This window comes from Melitaea cinxia, chromosome 8 (genome assembly GCF_905220565.1).
Source record: "Melitaea cinxia chromosome 8, ilMelCinx1.1, whole genome shotgun sequence".
NCBI classification, from domain to species: Eukaryota; Metazoa; Arthropoda; class Insecta; order Lepidoptera; family Nymphalidae; genus Melitaea; species Melitaea cinxia.
Genome location: NC_059401.1, coordinates 17,033,801 through 17,060,373, shown reverse-complemented (window position 1 = coordinate 17,060,373; position 26,573 = coordinate 17,033,801). Strand labels below are relative to the sequence as shown.

At 34.5% G+C, this 26,573-nt stretch overlaps 1 protein-coding gene and 1 long non-coding RNA gene across 2 annotated transcripts; both read right to left on the bottom strand.

The window, feature by feature from the left end:
- Positions 1-117: 117 nt before the first annotated feature.
- Positions 118-26,573, bottom strand: LOC123655942 (ATP-binding cassette sub-family G member 4). Its single transcript, XM_045591680.1, has 7 exons — positions 26,410-26,573; positions 10,570-10,875; positions 6,324-6,898; positions 4,702-4,887; positions 3,264-3,659; positions 2,819-2,919; positions 118-2,249 (listed from the first exon to the last, which is right to left on the bottom strand). Exons 1-7 carry the CDS (start codon positions 26,556-26,558, stop codon positions 1,749-1,751), a joined length of 2,214 nt encoding a protein of 737 aa, XP_045447636.1. The 5' UTR covers positions 26,559-26,573; the 3' UTR covers positions 118-1,748.
- Positions 13,212-13,927, bottom strand: LOC123655944. Its single transcript, XR_006743474.1, has 2 exons — positions 13,466-13,927; positions 13,212-13,378 (listed from the first exon to the last, which is right to left on the bottom strand). It is a non-coding gene; the product is annotated as an uncharacterized LOC123655944 (long non-coding RNA).

Here is a 26,573-nt window from a genome sequence, read left to right as displayed (position 1 = left end):
TATTTCTGTGTTTATAAAATTCTATAATTTAAAATTAAAATTTCTATAATTAATAATTAAAAATCCATGATATATCGTACGCAAAGTAAAAAAAAAAAAGAATAAAATAAAACAATATTTATATAAAAATCACAGTCGTTTATTATTAATAAATACTGGTAATTAAGTTAGACATAGAGAATTACCAAAAAATGTTTTTTTTAGCGTAATGAAAGGTACTTTTAAATATCTAATTAAAAACTAGAATGTAAATTGAGTAGATATGTACGCCCGCCGACACTGTGCTCTCTGTCAAAATTACATTTGAACAATAAAATCATAGACACATTAATTATTCTAAAGACCCATTGATCACTCCACCGCCATATGAGATCATCATTACCATATTATGCTTATAGTAATAGCAACCATCCTAGTAAATCCTTCTAAACCTAAGACCTAGCTTCAGGTCTCTACTTGAAATTTAGAACATAGAAGCGATTCTACATTATACTAAAATTAGGCATTATTACACCACAATCCCTTCATTTATTTTAAAATAAAATATCAATCTTTTTTATACATATTTTTATATTACTAATAATTAAAAAAATATCGCAATTATTTTTTTTTTTTAGTTTTTTTTTTTTCATTTAAATACACGTCAACTGGACATTGTCGATATCACCGAATAATATAAAAAATTCGTTATTTTTTAATACATATAATTAACTAATACATAAATAGACAACACTACACAAAACGGAACGAAATTTTGACAGAAATCAAGTGACCAAACGCAGAATAATCACAAGCGTACGGTTACGAGTAAAAAAGCCTACATTGTGATGTCATAAATACAAATTAAAAATAATGTAATATCATTAACTTAAAATTAAGTCATGGGCCCGATCTAGAAAAATCTTAAACCTAAATTTACGTACAAACACTAAAAATCGACTGAGTCGAACCGCGTCCTATAAAGCTATATAATTCGAAAACTATTTTAAGTCTACATTTAACAACTAGACATTTGCGCCGGTGCGTAGTTTATCAGCGACCGAAGCTGACAGAATCTTTCGAAGGTTCGAGAACAATCTCGAAGCGTGTACGGACCGCGAGTGCCGCTGCAACCAATAGCTTGTATACCGCTTACATGTAGCTTGTACGCCGCTTGCATACCGATTGCATGCCTCTTGCATACCGATTGCATGCCTCTTGCATACCGCTTGCATGCAGATTACTAGCCGTTTGCAACGCGCATCTAACACTCGTATATTAATAATACATACTAAGTATGGAAATTTCACGTGTACCAAAATTGTGTACAAATTGTACGCATAACCGAATGTCATCTACAACTCGCAGTCCGTAAACGTCTTCACAACTCCGACAAACAGAACACGTCGGGCCGTCGCTAACTGTGGGTAAATGTAATGATATATAAAGATATAACGGATATATGTTTAACTAGTAACCGTATATCCGACAAGTTTTACGACCGAAAAACCGGATATTCGGATCCAGATTTTTTTAAGCTGTTTCCAAAACGATAAGTTACTGAAATTTAATTTACCGAAATTTATTAATTGACATTAATGATAATGATAAATTTAACACATTACAACTAATAATGCCCATCATGTGTATTTTTGACGATCCATAAATCCGGTACAAAAAACGATGAGCGTTATTCTTTATAACACCCGGATATCCGTTACACCTCTAAAATATCACCACCGATAAAATACGAAGCGCGTTTTGTGCAACTACTGCATCATTTTCAATTTAAACCTTAAAACTAAATAGGAGATTACTCTGATAAAAACGAAGAAAGCGCTCAAGGCACCGACATCCACCCAAAAATTGGCCTGATCCATTGTCATTTCCTTCAAAAAGAGACTAGGCGTCCTAAAATGGCAATACGCTTCTGAACAATGTAGCTTCTCTCTTCCATATCCATAAACTGACAGCATCGCACCTTCGAACCCATATCTCACATAGCTGAGGTATGTTAACCATTGCAAATAGTTTGGTATTGCGTTGAAGTTTACGAAGAAACCAGAGAACAGTACCACTGGGATGGTGGTCACCGGTCCAAGGTAGACCCCTGTCTCTATCTTCATGGCGGCTCCGATTAGTAGACCAAGGGATTGGGCGACAAGGGCCGTGAGGATATTGATGGTTGTAAACATCAGTACCCTGTCAGTCTGCATTGGTTGACCGGTCATGAAATACACTATTATCACGTACACACCGCTGAAGACGATCTGTGGACATTTAAAATACATTTAGTTAAATCTTATATGCGACAAAAAATTTCTAATCTACAATTTTTATGTAAGGTCGGCAAACAAGCATACGGCTCACCTGATGATAAGCGATTACCGTAGCCTATAGACGTCTGTAAAACCAGAAACATCGCAAGCGCGTTGCGAACCCTATCCTCAACCCCCCCCCCCCCCCCCCCCCCAAGAGCTCTGGTCACCTTACTCACCAACAGGAATATAACACTGCTTAAAAACAGTACTATTTAGCTGTGATCTTCTATAAGGTCAGGTTACTACCCCAGTCGGGCTGCTCCATATTTTGAGCAGCTATATAATAATTAGTCACATAGACTGCGTAAATCGCATAACTAAAAACTTGTTTTGTACCAAAATTACTGATTTTTGAATAATTTTGGTATGTTATAAAATTTTAGTAATGTTTTCTTCACCCTTTTATTACACCCTTAGTTTTGTTTTGTTTTTCTTTATACTAAAGATTATGTCAGTCAAACAATATTATTGATTGATCGATTGATTGGTTTAATGGCAAACAATATTATTATAATTACCTGAAACGGTAAATCTGCCATAGTCTTCGCAAAATAGAATGCTTTCAATGAGTACCAATAATTTAAATGCTCTCTCACAAACACACTCATCTCGGTTGGGACTGTAACAAAACATTGTAAAATTTAAAACAAACAGAAAAAAATAAGAATATTTATGTTACAATTTTTTTGGCTTTTTTTTTATTTTCTTTTGCTAGATTGATAAAAATAAGTGTTTTAATGAATTGATTACTAATGAAAATTATGCGGGTATTTCAAGAAAATTCAAGGACACTTTAGAGTTTGGTACAACCATGAAATAATAATAATGTTGTGTTATCCATCTTTAACCTTGTTAGTGATATATAAATATAATGCCTATTATTTAAAAAAAAATATCTGTCTTTTGATAATATAAAAGTATTAAGGAAATCTATACAAATTTTAAGCTAAATAAAACACTCACATGTTAGAATAGTAGGCATCATAGCCGTGAACATAGTAAACATCACAGTGAAGAATATACATCCAGCATTGCTCATAACCTTAGCTGCATCAGAACCTATATCATAATACAGGAACCCGATCAAGAGACCCACTACAGTATGAGAACATAGCCTCAAATGAGTCAACATCTGATCTCTCAAGATACTTCTAAACGTCCTTTTCAGCAATATCCAGAACTGTTTCCATCCAGATGTAGGGAAACCAGCGTTCTGTGGTTTCTTTGAGAAACTCTCGCTTGAGTCGAGGAGAGATGTGGTGCAAGTGACAGGAGCTAAGTTTGTGGAGTTCGGTAAAGGCTGTTTCTCGCTGTTGAGGGTCGGTTCAGACATGTCTATCACCGTGCATGTTGGTTTATCTGTAATGTAATTGGTTTTCATGAATAAACGTACCACACTACACAAGCGCAAACGCTCAACGCTCTTTGGCAAACACATGTATCATTACATCATTACAGCCTATACAGTCACTAATGACATAGGCCTCCACAAGTTTACGTCAAAAATAACGTGAACTTATGTGTTTTGCCCATAGTCACCACGCTGGGCAGACGGGTTGGTGACCGCAGGGCTGACTTTGTCGCACCGAAGACACTGCTGCCCGTCTTCGGCCTGTGTATTTTAAAGCCAGCAGTTGGATGGTTATCCCGCCATCGGTCGGCTTTTTAAGTTCCAAGGTGGTAGCGGAACTGTGTTATCCCTTAGTCACCTCTTACGACACCCACGGGAAGAGAGGGGGTGGCTATATTCTTTAGTACCGTAGCCACACAGTACAAACACATGTATAGCCTACACAAATGATTAGAATGATCAAAAATCGAATACCACCAGCGTAACAGCCAGAACTGTAAACGTCGCTATAACGAGTCGTCATACTCTCACTTCAGCCTATCGCAGTCCACTGCTGGACATGACCATGATTTTTATTTAAACATCAAATACTTTTTGTCGTTGATAATTTGACCTGACAACACCGACGGTCCGCGGGTTCGATTCCCGCTCGGGACGGATATTTGTATTTGTACAAATATCCGTCCGTTGTTTGTCTGTCCTTTTGTGTCTCCCCACAGTGCCTCGGAGAGCACGTTAGGTCGTCGGTTCCGGTTGTTATCATAAATACCTGATAGCGATCACTACTAGCGTTACTCATATTAGGGAATGTATCCACCAACCCACATTGGAGCAGCGTGGTGGATTAACCTCCAATCCTTCTCCCACATGAAGCCTAGCAGTTGGATGTTACTGGCTGAATCAACAATCGTCGACTCTTTTAATGCCGAGTCATTTAATTATAAATTCCATGTTATTATCGATTTGGAATACTGAATTGAAAAATTCAAGTAAAAAATACAATAGAAAAATACAATTACTAAATTAAAACACTAAACCTCTCATACTTACCAATAACAATCTCAAGCGCTTCTTTCTTGATATTATTCTTGTTCTGGTTATTGTAATTGCAGTTCTGAGGCACAGATGACGATGATGACGACGTCGATGACTGACCTCTGCCGCAGTTGCCTTTGTTAACTGCTATCACTAACTTGTGTACCCAGTCACCGTGTTCCCCAGTCGCCACTTCCATCACTGAAATATCAGAGAAACCAAAATAGTACACACTATTTTGACTAATGTTTTGAAGGTAAGAGATGGAAAAAAGAGTTGACTATGAAATTCTATAAATTCCCGAAAAGCTTTTTTTTATAACAAATTGATAAAACGAGTATATATATCATGACTGTCGCACAGACATATGTTTCATTATAGGAATTGCAAGTACGTCGTCGGCCTTTAGGGAAATATTGATATACACTGGAAATAAATTTCAATTAAACCTGATGGAAAGTTATCAAAATTCAAAGGTGATTTTTTTTTTTAATTTACTCTCTAAAACAAAAGTTTCAGACTATTAATAATAATTTCCTATAATACCGACCCGAAATCGAATATTTATCAGTTGCGAAATGAAGTCCACACTGAGGTTTTCCCGCGAGATTATAGTATGGGGTTCATTTTAATAATTGTCAACCTTTTTTGTTTTTTTCCAAATTTTGTATTTATAATCCTTGTTTTATTATTGTGTTGTCATCTTTGTATACAGACTAGTATTATTTATGTATTCGCTATCTGAATGCAAATTCTGATTATGTAACAATAAACTAATTTCTACGCTAGCACGGGCTTCTTGATAATGTAAACTACATAATTTGAGCAAATAAAAACTACTTATTATTATTATTTATTATTATTTAGCGGTATTTATAGGCTTTCAAAAGGCCAACAACACGCTTCTGACATTGAAACGTTCATAAACTACGGTATATTGTAAGGTACATAGATCATCATCGTTTTTGATACCTAATTGAATAAAGATAATTTTCATTTTTTTTATTTAGACGAGCATCAGCCAGACCAAACGCTTGTTTCAACATGTGTCACATCCAATTTTCTACAATTTCAATTTTAAGTTCATAAGTCTTACGCAGAAAACCAAAATCTAAGAGACAATTACGCTCCTTATGCAACCTGTTTACGTTGTAGTATCCAAATAGTATGACTAAAATATTAACATCAATAAAAGAAAGATAGTCATAAAGCATAATCATAAAATAAAGTAAATTCTTGGTTTAAATCTGAAGACTTAGTTTTTGAAAAAACTTTTAAAGATATCGAGTTTAGTCGCACTTAACTTATCGTACGAATAAAATTTAATCCGTCTAATCGTTTTGAATATCAAGTTGCGTAATCTGCTTAGTATTCAGGAAACCTTCTCTGCCTAAGATCGAGTGTCGATACTCTTTTTATGCACCAATAAAATTAGGCTTTCAATATGGCCATAAATTTTGTCTCCTTACATATACTAGTTACCATACGAAAGATATTCGTGAAAATTTATATCGCTTTGAACTATTATTACTAAATTTCCAAGTACATTTAAATTTTATAATGCAGTTATTTTAATACTTGACCGACAAAGGTCCAATTTAAATGAAAACACTTTTGGCAAAGATAAAACTACTCACCATAATCAGCGGGGTTGTGGTAACTCGGACAGTGTAAACCCATTGATGATAGAAACGGCACCAAACCGCTAACAGATCCTTGGTATATACATTGACCCTCAGCCAATGTGTACAAGAAGTCGAACATTTCGAAGAGCCTCGCGGACGGTTGATGGATGGTGCATATGATCGTTCTACCACCTCTCGCCAGAAATTTCAACAAAGATATGCATTGGAAACACGATGAACTGTCCAAACCAGATGTAGGCTCATCGAAGAACATCACAGGCGGATTGTTAACTAACTCTAAAGCGATTGACAGACGTTTCTTCTGACCACCAGATAGATTTATCGCCCTAGTATCAGCGGCTTCAACTAGACCCAACATTTCTAATATTTCATCGATGACTATTTTCTTTGCGGTGACTGTCATGTCTTTGCCGAGTTTCAGATTTGCTGAGACGTACATGGCTTCTCTGACAGTGAGGTGGGGTAGGAGGCAGTCGTCTTGCATGATATAACAGGACAGCTTCCGAAATCGTCTGAGGTTTCTCTCCTTACCGTTTATGAGTATTGATCCACTGACGTTCGATGTTCTGAAAAAAAGTAAGAATGTGGTTTTTAATTTTATTTACTTATATTGTAATACATATATTGTTAAAATAACATTTTTAAAAAGTATAATGTAACAGATTATCAACTCGTGTCTTATTTAATTTTTAAATTCAAATTAATGGGAGAAGAATATATTTGTGAATGGACAAACGAAAGTATATTTTATGGAAAAAAATCTTCGAAAAGTAAAACTTCTTTAGCTTCATCTAACTTATATCTCCCTCTCAACTTCCGTTCGCCTCACCCGATCACCTCTCGTCACGCACCCGCCAGCTTACTCCCATTTTTTTTTGGTATCGCAGGGGAACCCATTTACGGGTGATATTCAGGACGCCCGGGTATATATATATATACAATCCTAGACAGTATGTCGACTTCAGCACTTGGGGTGTAATACCGACCCACTGCGGGGAGCCTTCAGCCTTTAATTGGAGGGTCCCGGATCTACAGGCAACGGGACCCCTCCAGCGACGGGCTGGCCTCGACGAAAAGGCCAGGCTTTTCCTCCATGGCCAGCTTAATCCCTAAGTCAAGCGCGCGTAAAGAAGTTTTACCTCAATTTTTTTTTTTTTTTTACATTTCATATTTAGACAATATTTTATATTACATACTTAAAATATTCAATAAGGTTTAGCCTTCAAATAAATCACCAACTAAAAATAGACTGTTTCGTGCTGAAGGGCCATGAAAGAAGTACAGCTAAACAATTTTTATCGACTAACGATGGCGTAACAGTTAACCAAATAAATGTTTCGTGTTTTACGTATCGCAGTAGTTACAATACTCATTAAATATATTTTAGACTGGCAACTGGCCAATACGTTATAGATTCCGACATAGTTTATATAATGGAATCGATAGCTGGGACATCTCACTTTCATTGATGATTTTAATGAATTGTGACAATTTTATATTATGGGTTATTTTAGAGTTTACTGACTCGTATGGCATTGTTAGATATTCTTGTACCATTTGTAACTATGGTGTTTAGTTTTCCAGATTTTTTTGGCATTAATTAATCTTAAGTAAATTTTGACGTATATCTGTTTATATGAAACTACTAGTTGCTACTGCGTGCTGTGTGGCTACGGCACTAAAGAATTTAGCCACCCCCTCTCTTCCCGTGGGTGTCGTAAGAGGCGACTAAGGGATAACAAGGTTCCACAACCATCTTGGAACTTAAGAAGCCGACCGATGGCGGTATAACCATCCAACTGCTGGCTTTGAAATGCACAGGCCGAAGACGGACAGCAGCGTCTTTGGTGCGACAAAGCCAGTACTGCGGTCACCAACCCGCCTGCCCAGCGTGGTGACTATGGGCAAAACACATGAGTTCACGTTATTTTTGACGTAAACTTGTGGAGGCCTATGTCCAGCAGTGGACTGTATAGGCTGTAATGATGACTAGTTGCTAAATGTTATTGTTCTTAACCGACTTCAAAAAAGGAGGAGGTAACTCAATTAGACCGTATATTTTTTTGTGTATGCTCGGGGATAACTTCGTCGTTTATGAACCGATTTTGATAATTATTTTTTTGTTGGAAAGGAGACATCCCAAGGGTGGTACTGTGATAAGGTAACCAAGATCTGATGAAGGGATCCCAGAGAAATTGAAGGAAACCCTCGAAAATAGTAGTGACACCTAGTGCGTTGGTTAATTTTTTTCGTTTGCTAGCAAAAACAATTATTTACGCAATACACAAAGCATATTAATATTAAATATTACTATAATATTAGAAATAATAGTATTATAGTAATATTTAATGTATTTCTTAAATGAAAGAAGTACTATATTACATTCGTAAATCAATCTAAATAAATTATATTCAAATCAGATTTCTCCTGGCTTTGAAAGATCATAGAAAAGTGGAATTGAAACAATAGTTCTAGAAGTATCGTCACAAGAGGCCTTAGAAAAAACGGTAAAAAATAACAAGATGTGTTTCGTGAGAAATGTCGAGCCTTTGTAGCTACCAACCCTTTGTGGCATGACGTCACAATAACTATGGAGACTTCTTGATGTGTTAAAGTTTGAACTTTACAACTTGTACAATAGAAATTTTTAACTTGTATAAATTTTAGAGGCTTCATGACTTCCTTCTTTCAAGCGCATATAGAACTTCGAAAAGGGCTTAAGATCAAAATTAATTTTTAAGCCCGTCAACAAATTACTGTAACGCCAAATTTTAATACTTAAATTTGTAACACGAAGTATCTAGAAATAGAAAATAAAATTTAAAAGGCGCAGTTTTATATATTGGAGATATCTTGAAAAATGTTCAGAAGGGTATATAATATAATATCGATAATGCCTATACAACGACCTATAGCCAAAACCCGACTTCTCATGCCTTTGCGTATCTTGACTACGCATCATGCCAGAAATTTTAAGTAAATTGATTTTTATTTTTATTTTCCTATTTTAATATATATACATTTTTACACGAAAATACAAACAAAGACAGTAGCAATGTACCTACAAAGGCGATCTTACCTTAAAGTAGGCACTATTACAAGTCATACAACAAGCCTGGATTATTTTCATTTAATATTCAGTACAGTTCCTTTAAAAGAAGGGATTATGTAAAAAAAATTAACCGCAAACGAAGTATCGGATAAAGCTTGTATAAAATTTAAAATAAAATAATACGAGTATATACTCGTATTTAATAACTGTATTTTACATAAAGAACTACATTTTTTTATTTATTCAAGATTGTTAATAAGCACGAAATCCAGAACAATAAAAACAAGAGATTAATTGAAATAACCTAAATTATTAGATATTTTTCTTGCGTGCTTTGTGAGTTAATTAAAATAGTTTCTTTGGTTCGAATAAGCGCCGAAAATTTATTATATGTTTGACATGTTAGGATTACTTTCGCAATGTTGGGAATTCCAACAAAGTATTGTTTTATATTTTTTTGTTAGGGTTAGGTTTGTAAAAGTGACATTTTAACTTTCAAAACGTTATCTATACAAATAAATAAAATTGGTGTGTATGTTTGTAATATTAAAATAACCGCTTTTTATTAAATGCATTTGGATGTATACACGGTACATATACCAAAATAACATATTTTAAATTATTGTCTGTCTGTCTGTCTGTCTGTCTGTCTGTCTGTATGTCTATATCTCTGTTTGTTCCGGTTAATCTCTGAAACGGCTAGACCAATTTTGACGAGACTTTCACTGGCAGATAGCTATTAAGAAGTAATCTAGGCTACTTTTGTTTTAAAAAAATATTTTATATCTCTGCGAACTGAACAATAACCTTGTCGTTAAATTCCACGCGGACGAAGTCGCGGGCATAGCTAGTCTATATTAATAGTGTAAAGAAAAAAAGTTGATAATTTATTAGTCTATTATAGATAAAATCAAAATAACTGAACCTATAACCTGCATTCTAAAAGATTCCAACAGAGAGACAAAACAACTACTTAAATCGTGTAATTAGCGACGACGAAGCCGCGTCGGAAAGCTAGTATTTTTTCTATAAAAGATTATATAGTTTTTTTTTACATTAATTCATTAATTACAGTCTAGACTTGTAATATAAACCATTGGATTATATTTAAAATAATAATTGAACCAAAATGTAAAGTAGAAAAAAATCCATATTGAACAAATGAGTTCTGATCAAGTGACTTACTTGTATCCGGCTAATATATTCATAAGAGTACTCTTCCCTGCACCAGATGGCCCCATGATAGCCGTCAGCTCGCTCGAACGAAAAGTACCATTGATGCCTTTGAGTAAGGCTTTGTATCCTCTCTTTCTGCCTTCGCTAACTGAGTAGGATAAGTCTGAAAACTCGATGTCTACTGGTGGACGTTTCGGTAGGTGAGTGAGAGATGCCAGTGGCTTCTTCTGATCTCCATAACCGTTGGGTACCTTCGGTACTAAACCGGTCATCGCGGTACCAGCTCCGCCGTTGCATAAGTTAATTTGAGAGCCCCTGTAAAGAGAAACGTTTGAAATTAGTTTCATGCAATTAAATTATAATTTTTTAAAACTACACGGTCCAGTCAGGTCCAAATAGGTCTGATAAAGAATGGACTTAGTAAAAAGTATTTACTGTTAATTGCTGTAGAAGATTATCTGTATTGTATCAAAATTTATTAAAATTAGAGATTGTTTATCGGTTGTGCTTAAATTTTATCCAGTACATAAGTGACGAATAGACTTTAACAGCAGTAGGTAGAATAAGCTATCTGGATCTGTTTTCTCTCGTAAAGAACTACAATTTCATATTCACAATTTCGATTAGAATTATGCCATAAATATAGTGAAATTCGATGATGGATAAGATATATCGTAAGCTTCAAATAGCGGGAACAGCAGTCAAAAAAGCCCTTAGTGTTATTATTTTAAATTTAATAGATTATGATGTTAACTGAAAAAAAATTACATTTGCGTTTAATGACACCCTATATGTGCATTATTGTTACGTATAAAATGCGTCATTCAATTTAAATGGTTCAGGTTATGTGGTTGTGAGCAATTCTAATGAATTTTATCACGTTGAATTAATAACGAAACGTGACCCATGGGACGTGCGTAACATTAAATACAAGGACATACAACACCTTGAATGGGTTTAAACAAATATTAAATAATTTTTCTAATCGAATAAAACATCGACTTCAATTACACCGACCAGTAATACAACGTAGGTAGACGAAACGTTGCTTTCATACATGTGTCGTGATATTTTAAAGCCTATGACTTTTTAAATTTATACCCTTTTGGCGTATTAGAGAAATTTGTGACAGTAAATTTTTACGATGCGCGCGTACTTCGTTATGAAAAAACCCGACATCCTGAAGATAGCTAGTCAACGAAGAAGTTAGCAACGTGAAGTTCACTAGCCAATGAAGTATAACTTCTTGCGTGCGTTTAAATTAGTATTTACACAACCCTGCCTACTTCACCGATTGTGGATAATTATCCTGCAAGTAAGTTACGATTAAACCTTAACAGCGGGAGGTAGAATAGGCCATCAGGACCTGTTTCACCTCAGTTAACTACAAGTTTAAGACGTCGTTATCATGTACACTTGATAGCGATCGTTACTCATAGTAGGGAATATATCTGCCAACCCGCATTAGAGCAGCGTGGTGGATCTGATCCTTCTCCTACATGGGGAAAGAGGCTTATGTCCAGTAGTGGAAAAATTACAAAGGCTGAAGCGAAGTTTTAAGACGCATTTTTGCGAAAAGAAATTTCTTATTACTGTGGAACTTTTATCTGTTGGATATCGTCATCCGTCAAATAGCGTTATCCACAACTGGGGAAACAGGCCCTTACATATTATATATATTTTTATTAGATTAGATTGATTCTTAATAGTTTCATATTATCTTCCCTAAATATGAAATAATCGAAAATATTTTTACTGTACAAGATTTAACACTAAAATCTACAACTAATTCGAACCCGCTATCACCAGCGCAACAATATTTTTTTTAAACTAGGTCGGCAAACAAGCGTACGGTTCACCTGATGGTAAGCAATTGCCGTAGCTTATAGACGCCTGCAACACCAGAAGCGTCGCAAGCCCGTTGCCGAACCTACCCTTAATCCCCCAGGAGCTCTGGTCACCTTACTCACCACCGGAACACAACACTGCTTAAAAACAGTATTATTTAACTGTGATCTTCTGTAAGGTCGAGATATTTTCCCAGTCGGGCTGCTCCAGATTGTGAACAGGATATTACTTGCTGTGCCCTACCTCAATCAAAGTCAGAACAAATGCCGTGACCGTTGCGCTAACGCGTCGAAAAATGTAAATAATATTCTGTGATGTTTTTAAATAAAATAATCCTCCGAAATAAATAAAATAATAAATAAAAAATCTACAGTACCCACTAGAGCCGGGTCGTGTCTCTGCTTATATATAAGGCTATTTGCATTGTTACATAAAGGCATAGGAGTTCAAGGGCAAGTGGCGGAACGTGATATCAGAATTGTTTTCATTTTGTTGACTCCGGGTAGCGGCGGAAATTCTTATTAAATATCAGCACGTGTGGCCGTTCTGAATTAACATATTAATGAAAATTTCATTTTATTAATATACTAGCTGAAACCGTGTAACTCTGTCTGCATTGCTTATTGAAGTAAAACTTTTTGGTGAATGTGTGACGGAGCGTTGCGAAAAATTCGGGTAAGACGAACGGAAGTTAAGAGGGAGATATAAGTTAGTGAAAATAAAAAGAGAGTTTCGTTTTGTAAGTTTTATTTCAGTCGTGTGGTCTAAAACACACTCGTTTTTTTGTATTGTGTTTTTTTGTATTTTAATTATATTTTACTATATAGATATATGTGCAAAAGTTAAGTTACTACAGTGTAAGTTGACTCTCTCCACACTCTTTCACACTAATTTGAAAACAAAGTGCCACAATGAACTCCTCAATCGAACATCTTCAGAAGAATATGGAGGAACTGTCTTCAATGGTTACCTGCAGAATGGAAGATTTTGAAAAGAATCTTTCACTATCCACTACAGCAACCCCAACTGTTAAATCACTGGCGGCAGACTACTATACCTTCAAAACCCTGGTATGGAAAACTCTGTCCTTGCTTAAGTCCCAAATTGAACTGTTGGCTCAAGGCATGGATCGAATTGAGACACAATCCCGCAAGAAACTTCTTCTCTTTCATGGTATAAAAGAAGACAAGGATGAAGATGTGCAGAAAAGAGTCCTCGCAGTGTTATCTAACCAAATGAAGATACCTGACATAAAAGTAGAACATCTTAGTTCTTGCCACAGACTTGGCACTAAAAAGGACTCTGCACGGCCCATACTTGTTCGTTTTTCAAACATGCAGCTTCGCTCTAAAGCGTGGAAAGCTAAAACCAGTTTAAAAGGTACTAAGGTCACAATTACCGAGTTTTTAACTAAGACCCGGCAAGACATATTTGTGGCAGCTCGCAATTATTTTGGCATGAAAAAATGCTGGACGGCTGATGGAGCTATTGTGATTTTATTCCCAGACAAGTCCCGAAAGAAAGTTACTACGATGTCAGAGCTGCAACAAATAAAATCGCAACATCAAAAAAATGAGCAATCTTCTGACAATTAGTGATTACCTTGTTTGTGTATTTCATTCAGTTCATTACTAACAGTTCAACCTTTATTAATTTGAATGCTGGGTAATCATAACTTTTGTTTTTTCTGATTATCTTTCTTTGTTGTTTTATTATGTTTCATTAATATTTAGATTCACCGTATACATTTGGCAAACTTTATATTGTTTACTGTCGTGTCGTGTGTCATCTGTCAGTTGTCACTACAGATTAGTTAACGTCTTTCAAATTGCGTTTTGTTACTACTTAAACTTAAGTTATTTTTGTTCATTTATTTATTTCTTTTTAAGTTTTTCGTTTAGTGTGAAAATTGGACATATTTTATATTTAAGTGGTTAGTCAGCTTATGCATGAGAAAAAGTGTTGCTTTTTAGTTGTTATTATTATTTTATTTATATTTTTTGTTTTTAATTTTTTTTGACACTTTTTTTATTATTATTATTTAATTTACAATACTTTTTTTTTATTTTTTTATTTTTTTATTTTGTGCATTAGTTTTTTTATTTGTATATAGTATATTTATACATATTTAATTTAGTGTTTATGTTTAATATATATTATGTTTTGTGATGATGATGATTACATTACCTGCTCCTCAGACGATTACGCAAGCGCCGAAAACAGTTTTGATTCTTCTAGTTCTGTTTCGGACTTACTAGAAGAGAAATTATCAAAAGCATTTCCTGATAACCTTAACTCCCTCTACTTTGTGCATATAAACGCGCAGAGCATTATGTCTCATTACTCAGACCTTCTCACATCCTTTAGCACTGGCAAAATCGACGGTATCCTCGTATCTGAAACCTGGCTTAAGCCCTCAATCCCATCCACTTTCTGCTCTCTACCCGGCTTCCAGTTGTATCGGAATGATCGCGCTGATCGGGGTGGTGGAGGTGTTGGCATTTACCTACGCAGCCACATTCCCGCCAGTGTTGTTTGCCACTCTAGCCCTCAGAGTCCTCTTGAATATCTGTTCTTGCAACTGGTAGTCCGTCACAAAAAAATATTGCTTGGTGTCCTATACTGCCCAAATGACAAAATAAATTATTTTGACGAGCTCGAAGATGTTTTAGAGAGACTTGTACCCACTTTCGACCACGTGGTTTGCATGGGTGATCTTAACACATGCCTACTTAAACATGATTCGAGGGCTCATACTTTAGATTCCATCTTATCATCATTCAACCTGCATACCCTTCCTTTCTCCGCAAGAACGCACTACTTTCCCAACTGTAGACCTTCACTTATTGACCTAATATTTGTCTCTAACCCTAACCTTGCTGTATCTCATGGGCAAATGACAGCTCCATTTTCGCATCATGACCTTATTTTTCTTGCCTACAAAGTTCGACCACCTAGAGTTAGGGCTAAAGTTCTCTTTCAGCGTGACTTTAAGCATATGGACGTGGAACGCTTGAGAGAGGATATTAGGAACACAGACTGGTCAAGTGTTCTCGCGGCAGACAACGTCGATGATATGGTCGTCTCATTTACTGCTGAATTGATTAAAATTTATGATATACACGCGCCTGTAAAACCTGTGCGAATCAAACATGCCCCTGCTCCCTGGCTAACACCCCTAATCAAAAGAACGATGGCAAAACGCGACGCAGCTAAAACGAAAAACAAACTAAACCCAACTCAAGAACACTTGAACAGATATAAAAAGCTACGTAACATCTGCAACAGAATGTGTAGGGACGCTAAGCGCCATTACATTCACTCATCAATTCAGGGTCTCTGCCAATCCCAAGTTTGGAGATTCCTTAGGTCGTTAGGGGTGGGCAAATCCACGGTAACCTGTCAAAGTTCCGTAGATCTAAATTATTTAAACACACATTTCATTACTTCACCTGTAGCTGTGGATTTCAATACTAAGGCTGCAACGCTTTCATTTTTATCTACTCATGTCTCACCAGACCTACCCAGCTTTTCATTTGAAACAGTCTCGCAGGAGGATATTAAGAAGCATGTCCGGTCTATATCAACTAAAGCAATTGGTAGTGACAACCTCAGCCTCGACATGATTCTTCCGGTGCTGGAGGACATTGCACCTGTAATAACTCACATAATTAATTTCTCACTTACATGCAATGTCTTTCCATCACTATGGAAGAAAGCCCTTGTCATACCCTTACCTAAAACCTCTAATCCTACAATCCCTTCTCAATTTCGGCCTAAATCCATTCTTCCCTTACTGTCCAAAGTTCTAGAATCCGTTGTTCATAGTCAAATTTACACTCATCTCTCTTCTTACAACCTTTTATGTCCTTATCAATCCGGTTTCCGTCCTTCTCACAGCACAGTTGGAGCGCTGCTGAATGTGACGGAGGATGTGCGGTGTGCAATGGATCAAACCAAGCTCACTGCCATGATCTTGCTTGATTTTAGCAGCGCTTTTAACTCAGTTGATTACGACATTCTTCTTAGTACCCTGCGCGCGGTTAACATTTCAACCGCTGTCCTTGACTGGTTTCACTCCTATCTTTCTGGACGTCAGCAGTGCGTTACTTTCAACGGCACCACATCAGATTGGATGGAACTTACTGCTGGTGTTCCACAAGGTGGCGTCTTGTCTCCTTTGCTATTTTCTGTATTCATCAATAATGTTTCTCGTGTTATCACTTCTCCCTTCCATTTGTATGCAGATGACTTACAAATATACAGACACTTCAAGTTGACTGAGCTGCATGAGGCTGTTGAAACTTTAAATAGCGACCTAGCTGCAGTTCAGGTCTGGGCTAAATCTTTTGGGTTGTTGGTCAATCCTGCTAAATCACAAGCTATTATTATTGGAAGTAGTCGATTGAGAAGCGGGCTTGACTGGGGATTGGTTCCTAAAATCTCATACTCTGGGGTTCCGATTCCTTACTGTGATAAAGTTAGGAATTTAGGGCTCATTATGGACTGCAATTTATCTTGGGCAGCTCATGTCAGCGAAGTCAGCAGAAGAATACACTTCACATTCCACTCTCTCAAGCGTCTCCAATATTTTCTTCCATTTCACACCAAAATTATGCTTGCACAAACCCTTCTACTACCTATCCTTGATTATGCTGATGTATGCTATCTGGATGTGACTGAGGAGCTACTTAGAAAGTTAGAGCGTCTCCAAAATCTTGCCATAAGATTCATTTTTGGCCTGCGAAAATTTGATCGCATCTCTCACTTTCGTGCTCAGTTAAAATGGCTCCCCATTCGTCTTCGGCGTGATATGCACATCCTGTCCACCCTCTTCAATATCCTTCATGATCCTAATGCTCCGTTGTATCTTCAATCCCGATTTCACCTCCTGCCCTCTCCTACTCGTTCCAGGCGCCCTGGCAGAGAGGCTATGTTAGATATACCGAAATGTAACACAAAATTTAAGTTAAATTCATTTACGGTACGCGCCTCCGTACTATGGAACAATCTCCCAAGTGACATCAGAACTAGTCCTTCCCTTGTTTCCTTTAAATATAAATTAAAGAAACACTTGCTTTCACTAGCAAATGTGTAATCATCTATAGAATATGTATGTATTTACGTATGTATTGTAGTGAGTTTGTATATGTTTATGTATGTGTACAAGTGTATTTTTGTATTTTGGTATGTATCTATACATGTATTTGTTAGTATGTAGTATATTATATATATATATATTTGATTATATATGTATAGATTTATCAAATTTATTATCTTTTCTTTTTTTTTACGTTTTTTTTTTTTTTTTCTTGTTCTTAGTAAATCTTCTTGCACTGTTTGCCTCGCTATATTAAACACTTACTCATGACCATGGGTTGACTGGAAGAAATCTCTTTCAGAGATAAGTCCACCTTTGCCATAAATATTATTCCTATGTTGTTTTTACATGTATTTTTTTTGAGTGCAATAAAGTATATAATATATTAATCGCTGAGCCAACAGACTGACCTTTTCTGAGGGTCAAACGCAAAAATGACAGAAAAAATTAACGGGTTAATTTACCCTTACTGAAACTTTTTATTACCTTAAAAAGTTTTCATATTAAATGTATAGTTTTAATGAAAAAACACGCTTATTATTATTATTTTATTTTATGCAAAAAAAATTTGGATCCGTCTTTTATTTGTATTTTTACATGATCTTATAACTCTCTATGCGAATTCTATATTTATTACTAATAATAAATCAAATATTATAAATTGAACTGGACTTCATATTAACTGTCTTAACATTACAGACACAACCATATGCATGCTAACGCTCGTACAGTAATTAACAATGATTCTTGATGAGTGAAACTTTGGCATATATACAACATTTTGGACAACAGCCAAAATGTTTCGGAATGAACAACTATACATTAATACTAGTATTGTTATAAATTATGTAACTGAATTTCAGTTAAATTTTGGTTTCATAGCATTTCGTGACAGGAGAATAATAATAATAATTTTGAATATCAAATCAACGCAAAGTATTCAACGTTTGTGGTGGCACCGTTCTAAGGAGGAAAAACGAATCACTAAATATACGTAAACCATTTTTTTATTATCTTTGTATATAATGTAATGTATGTAATAGCTACTCACGATAAAGAGGGAAACACATAAATGTATAGGAGAAAATGAGATAGACTAGACGAGACCGTGACTTTTCACAAGTTTCACTTTTGCCGTGTACGAATTGCACACACGTTTGGCGAGTTTGGCGAGGACAATCAAGCTGTAAGACCATTGTAATTATTTTTGAAATAAAATAAATTAAAAAAAGTACTTTTTTTATAATAGCAATTTATAAACAAAAAAAAAGTGTTATTAAAATAAATATTTTTTCAACTATTTCTCATTAGCAAATAGTTATTACTTTAACGAGTTAGGAATGTACCTGGCACTGTTAGGAATTATAACCGGCATTTTATTAAGTATGAAATTATGTTTGTGGTAGTCTTATTCAATTTTATATTTTTATATTAAAGTTAGTTATGACTAAATTCATCATCATCATCATCATCATTACAGCTTATACAGTCCACTGCTGGACATAGGCATCCACAAGTTTACGCCAAAAATAACGTAAACTCATGTGCTTTGCCCATAGTCACCACGCTGGGCAGGCGGGTAGGTGACCGCAGGGCTGCCTTTATTATTATGACTTTATTTTATGATTATTTATTATTTATTGATTATTATTTTATTATTATTTTTTGATTTTATATTATATATTAATGACTAAATTGTGATCAAATAAAATGAAACATAAATTGACACTTAGTGAGAGGTGAATTTGATATCTATAAGTTTATACCAATCTCGTAACAACGAAAGAAATTTATTTTACCGTTACATTATCTTAAGTTCTATTAGGTTCCACTTGCTGTACCTACGGGTTTTATCGATTACTAAAACAGTTGAGTTACTAGGTAAACTTAGAATCGAAGAATTCTTCAGCCTTCGTATTCAATAGGCTTCAAGTTAATTATTTACTGACATAATAAAAAGCGGCTTATTTCGTTAAATGATTCCATGTTATTTTTGTAATCATCCGTGCATCCAAAACATTGACGTCCAACATAATATTTGTTTAATCGATTCTTTTTATTATAATAGTGTTCAAAAAAGACTTCAGATGATATTTAAATTATAGTTTGACGTGTATTCTGTATAAAAGTTTGTACTTTATAGCGTATTAATGCACTGTTATAAAAAAATATAGAGGCTTAAGGGTAGGCGTTTCCCGTATTATTCATTTTGTGAGAATAAAATACAGACTCCTTGGAGGCGTGCAATGAAACTACGATAGTTGTATAGTGAAGTAAAAATCTTAAACCAATTAAACAGACAGACGTATTTCAATAAATAATATGATTCCTTGTTGCAACAATTCTAGCCAATTGTATTAAATATTATCTGATCCCTGAAATCGTTTTCTCGAATTGGATTCTCAACTAGGTTGCGACCGGGGCATAATGAAACTCACCTAGCCGTGATATCTGGGGCACACTGTGGAAGAGAATTTTTTAAAACGCGAATCCAACAGTTATTAGATCAGTAGGTCATCGGTTTGTTTAAATTTTTCGATTAAAATATTTTATCATTGTTGTATTTACGTAATATTTAAGCTATATAGGACGTGGGTGTAGTGGTAACAACAGCTGGCTAATGAAGTTGCAATTTCGATCGAAACTGACGAATATGTGTATTTCTATTTCTATACATCTTTGTAGTGATTATGCGTGTGCTTTTTTTAGGATTTACATCCAAGCGAGTAAAATTAGATAAAAATAAAATAAAATAAAAATAAAAATAGCCTTTATTTCTACTACTAATAAATTTCAATTATTGTTAGTACAAACATATGTATGTATGAATATATATTAACCTAACCTAACCTATATATTGAAGCTATACAATTTATTCCTATACATATTTATAATATAACTTAATTAATATTAGTAATAGTCGCCTCTGCGGCGTAGGCCTCTCCCAAACCTTTCCATGTATCCCTTTCCCGTGCTTTCCGTATCCATAGCGGTCCACATCTCTGGTTAAAGATATCTCTCCACCTTTTACTTGGTAGCGAGTAAAATTAGTTAAAGTTATTTTATTTCGCGCTACTGGGTTGCTATTTCTATGTGAAGTACGCAGTAATACTTAATTTATTAAAACCAATTTTATTACAATATTTATTGAGGTACGTTTGCAGAGAAAATATTACTAAAATTAACAAACTAGTAGTAAATAAATAAATAAATAAATAAAAATTAATTTGACATGTCATCAAAATAATATTTATTGAAGAAAGTCTGTTTTTGTTTTAGTAAAGTTTTTTTAATATTTTTAAGTATAAAGTCAAGAAACTTTTTCAGCTCTTTCTAACAAATTAATCTAGAATATAAGTTACTTGTAGTGTTTATCAGCAGGAGTGGAAACAGGCCCTAAAATACCCACGCAAAAATTATCTTTTAGATTCACAGGTTATGACTAAAATTACCTGACTGATAAATTGGAGCTTTCGAATAAAAAAAGAATCATCAAAATCGATACAAGTAAAAAAATCTGCGGTAGCACACATAACCATGCATAGCTCTGTCCATCGCTCGCTGAGGGACCTTGTCTATAGAAAAGCCTAACGGTATAAGACCACGCTCTAGGCATAGCTCTCAAAATCTGTAAGCCATATGGCAGGGTAGGCCATATGGCAAGATGAACCGATGACTGATGGAGAAGGAAGGTTCTCGAATGGCGATCACGTCTCGCCAAAAAGAGCACAGGCCGCCCTCGAACCAGATGGACTGACGATCTTAATATAATAATACAGCCGAAAGCCGCTGGATTCAGAGGACGCAGGACCGGACGGAGTTGCGAACTATAGGGGAAGCCTATGCCCAGCAGTGGACTGTTAAGGGCTGATGGATAGACACATAAAAAAACGATGTAATCGAATTAAGAACCTCCTCTGTTTTTGAAGTCGGTTAAAAATATATCGTTAAAAGCAGAAAAATGGCCTTAAGTACCAAAGAATGTGATCTGTTACGAAAGAGCACGTGCTTCTAATAATAGACGCGTCTTTGGTCTTTGGTAAATGTTGGCATTTTGTTTTTGTTTAAAAATAAGCTTTGTCTATAAAACATTATGAAGTCTGTATATCGAGTTGCAACACACATAATTGAGAGGATGTTGAAATTAACCTACATATTACGTGCGTGTTTTATCACAGAGTATGCTAGTCTTTATTTTCTCACAATTTTATCACAAACAGTTGTATTGGCCAAACATTTGAATTGGCCATACAGATGTTTGTCGATGTCTGGGCGTTTGCGCTGGAGTATTTTGTTTCCAGATCTCCGAATCAGGAGAAAATCTTTTCGATCATGGGAATCGTCGAGGGTGAGGTGTTTATTTATTTTCAAAATGGTTTCATCCTATATTTTCCCTACATCCGGCGAGATTGTGGTCAAGTCCAATACTTTTGTCGACACCTAATACGTTATTATGCTCATCTTACAGACGATTAATTAGATAAATGACTTTAGACGGTATTCATATTTTGTTGAGATTTCTTACATATTTTTTATTATTATTGGCGTTTAATATTTACAATTTACGGTAACAACTTAAAAGGATTCCTTGTAACATTCCTTTTGCGGTAAGATTGTGCTTATGTGTGCGTTCGCCTTGTTTACATATTATTTTCAATTATCGTAGAAATCTTAACTTTACAATACATATTTATTACCTGATAGGTACATAACCCAAAAGTCGAGGCCGTGTTAAAAACCGCATTAATAATATGTGTCACATTAAATATTAAATATGTACGTGAAGCAAAAAAAAAATTGTACGCTTTTTTACGAAAAGCGCGCGGACACGGGATATAATTTCGCATACTTAGAGTCAATGTAGAGGAGAGCAGAATGCTAATATATATTTTTTTATTATTATAAAAGTATAGTCTTTGAAAACAGAACCTTCATAATGTTCAAACGTATAATTTAAATTAATCATGGTCGAATTTCGACCACTGGGTGAGCACTAGTTGTATATACATTAGTAGATCGCCTGCACTGTTATAACGTTCATTGTTTTTGAGACACTCAGGTCCTTGCATAATATTCTTTTTTTTATAAATAAAATAGTGACTATTCATGTTTTTCTTTAAAGATATAAACGTCTATTAAAATAAAAAGTATATATAATATTTTAAAGCAATTTGCTTAGCAAATGCAATTTTATGCTATCGCATTTACGGCTCATTACAGGTTGTATAACATCACGCCATAGCGTGTTCTTTAATTCTTATTTAAACAAACAATTCCTTTAGATATATTCATAAGCAATAAACATATATCTGCTGTATAACTATTCACGACATTCTTATTTCATACAAAAGCGCTAATGGAAAAGAATGTAATTAGATTAGTCACAAATTGTATTCAAACACAGCAATATAACCTCTATCACAAGGACATTAAAAGTAAATATTGTTTGAGCGTTATCATCATATACGCCCTTTGAATTGTTTCAAGGACACAGTTTTTTTTTTAGAAATGCGTAAGCATGAAAGGTTTAAGTTCAAATAGATATGTATAGAACTAATGACGGTTACTTTTAAATGAAATGATTTCGTAGACATTAGTCGCAGCTAATTGTTATATAATTTTACTAAATATTTAGTTGAATCCATACTTATAATTAATTGTAATAGACAGGTACGTATATTTTCTACCCTCTACGTGCATAAACCTGTAAAAATATACGACATACGTATATGATAGGTAGGTTTTATTAAAATCTATTTTTATTTAATTTTCTTTCTAAACAGTAACGTTGTCGAGTACCTAATTTCTAGCAGTAATAATATTGTACAACCTTTACTGAAGGTAACGTTTAACATTTAAAAAAAATCTATGAAATACCTTCAAATGTTCTATACACATTTTCAAATAAAGAATACCCAATTCGGCACAGTATCGATAAATAAATCAATGTCGACAACAAAACCGCGACATGTTTGTTGAGCGGAATTTCCTCAATTCACCTGATTTCCTTTATGATTTCCTGATTAGGCAAATCAAAAACCTCTTGAATAAATACATTCAAACAAAATTGACGTGTTTCAAAATCAGTTATCAAATGGCGAAGAATATCGATTAACATTCAAAAAACACAAACAGCTAAACTATCTGCTATAAAACGACGTTCTTTAAAGTCGGTTAAAAGTAGTTAGTAACTTTACCTAGTAGTTAGTAACTTTACCTACCTATATGAATTAAATCGTTTTTTTTTTATTGCTAAGTAGTCGTAAATGCGAAAACATAAAATAGCAATTGCGATGCAAATTGCATTAAATAATAAAAATGACTTTTTTTTTAATTTTTTGCTTATTTCATATTCATTATACAACATTCATGGTGCCTTTTTAAAGTTTATGACTCTCCATATTATTTTGTATGAATTATAACACAAATTTAATTGCTTTTAAAAATAATATATTGTCACACAATATGTAATTAATGATTACATATTAATAACATAAATAGTATTGTGTACACACCTCCAAAGAAATAAATAATTTAATTTAGAAATATTTAGGGGTGGGTCATCCTTTTCATTTAGGGGTATAAAAAAATAGATGGGCAATTCTCAGACCTACCCGACATCAAAGAATCTTTGCCCGACATGCACACAAAATTTCATAAAAATCGGTCCAGCTATTTCGGAGGAGTTTGGTAACAAACACCCGCGACACGAGAATTTTGTACATATATTAGAAAATAAAGACTAGATAAAATTAAGAGGCATTGAACTAAATCACATATACTACATGCAATCTTAAGTGGTATACAAAAATCTAGACACGCTTGAAATCAAGAGTAACCCAAATTTAATTGGGAAGATGATTTTAAGTTGTCCGTATTTTGGAATCCAGTGATAGAGTTACGTAAAAAGGCATATACCTTCCGGTAAATTGTTACCTTAATAAAAAATTAAAAAAGACGAAGGTAGATCGTTACAGCCTACCCGCAATATAAAACATCTCTCAGTTCTAAACATTTTTTAATATCATATCAAAAATCGACCGTTCCAGCTCTCAGTTTCTTAGTCACCCGCGAACATGGGGAATTTCAAAATAACACTCGCGGTAAGATCTGTAGAATAAAAATTGTGTGTGTCAGCTCCGACGCACGACTGGAGTTTACTCCTTCAGATCGACTGTCTAAATAGGCACAAAAAGGCTTACTAGTGTAAGAAAAAGATTAATACCATATCAAATGGTAAATAAACGAATCAAATAACGCCATCTACTTGTATCGAAGAGCCTTTAGACTTTACGCGATAGATGGCGTTACGAGAAACGTAACGAGGTCATTCGTTCAGTAGATTTTACTCCTCGTATTTTTTTCATACCGGGATAATTATATGAAAATGGATTCTTAAGGATTAAATTGCAATAATCTCCAAAAGTACATAAAAAATCTGCGAAATACAGGTAGTAATTTAGGCAGATTAGATTTTTGAATTTACCTAAATAAAACACCTGATTGATAGTTATATAAATATTAATAAATATAAATATAAATATCTTATAACATACACACACAGCCGTTTGTTCCAATATTAAGCAACTTAATGCTTGTGTTACAGGTAGTAGCCGACTGTCATAGCTATTTTTTTTTAATGAATATACATAGAAATAATACATATACGCCAACTGGCTAGTCAAAATATCAAACCAAATAGCAGTCAATTTCTATAAAATAAAAATAGAAAACTTAGATAATGTCTTTTCACTAAAGGTCGACAAAACACCTCCTTTAATAAACATTTGCTTAATCAATTCAACAGAGGAGCAACTTTTATTATAAAAAATAAAAAAATGCGTAAGCTGTTATCCGTCATTTTACAAATGTGTAGAGCTAATCATAAAACTGTATCCGGTCCAAAGTGCAAACCCAACAAAGAGAAGGTTATAAAAAACACTAGTCTAAGAGTTTTATTAAATTTATACTCATTACGTCTAGACCACTATCATAGAACTTATTTGCAGTTCACACGAACGAGTACAACCTTTGCTCACTCAGGCGTTGCGTTCTGGACCACACACACACACATACATACATATGTAATCGCATAAAATCTCTTTTTAAAAGTAGATTTTTTTTTTCTTTTTTTTTTGATAATTGTTAATGAAATTAAACAATGCGTTCATAATTTAAAATAAAAGATAAATTTTAAAAAAATCGTGTCAAAACTTATATGAGTAATAAATTTGGGATAATAAAGTTACAATATGATTTTAAACGAGTCGCGTCACGTTCGAATTTCAAATGGATTACAGTTTTGAAACGGTTTAGTATAAATTTATATGTGACCGGCAAATATGTACAACTAGCTCTTATCGGGGTGAATTAAGGTTTATTTTTGACTGGACTTGTATTTTAGTGATTTTGACTGCAAGTGATTTTCACCTGAAACTAATGGGCCAGTTTTTACGATCACTGACAATAAAACCTTCTCAGTCCGTTTGAGAACTTTAGTTAATTTATATATTTAGAGAATAAATAGACTTAAATACTCGTAGTAATGTTGTTAATCCTCACTAGTTGGTATAATCCTTACTTTATACATAATTTATCAACTGTATGTACACTAACAAAAAATGTCACAGTTCACAATTCTTTCTCCATGTAGGAGAAGAAGAAAAAATTACTCTTATTCACCAACCCGCAGTGGAGCAGCGTCCTTCACTACACTGTGTGACACAATTTGTTGATTTAAAAGTAAAAAATATATTTATAGTATATAGTAGGTAGTTTAAATTATAAACGAATTTTTCCGCGTTTAAAAGCCTATTTATCGAGGAAGGGAAGAGTCTATAAATCTCACTTTACCTCAGATAGAAACAAAACAGGTAATAATAAAATTAATAACAACTTACCCTAACAACTGTCCATTATTAAGCTGCTCCGGGGGGGACTTGACCTGTGAGAACACGACCTTCTCGTTAAGCTCGCCTCGACTGCCTCTCCCCATCAGCGGCAGGTGGATCTGTGTGCTCTTCGACTCCATCTTCTTGCCGGGCGTCATCGCTGCGTGACCATC

What these genes read in the sequence shown, in the direction of transcription:
- LOC123655942 (XM_045591680.1), bottom strand. Translation starts at nt 26,558, where the DNA reads ATGACGCCCGGCAAGAAGATGGAGTCGAAGAGCACACAGATCCACCTG. An exon ending in AATAATGGACAGTTGTTAGG is followed by an intron (nt 10,876 to 26,409) that starts GTAAGTTGTTAT and finishes TTCTCTTTACAG; the next exon opens with GGGCTCTCAAATTAACTTAT. An exon ending in AGCGCTTGAGATTGTTATTG is followed by an intron (nt 3,660 to 4,701) that starts GTAAGTATGAGA and finishes ATTACATTACAG; the next exon opens with ATAAACCAACATGCACGGTG.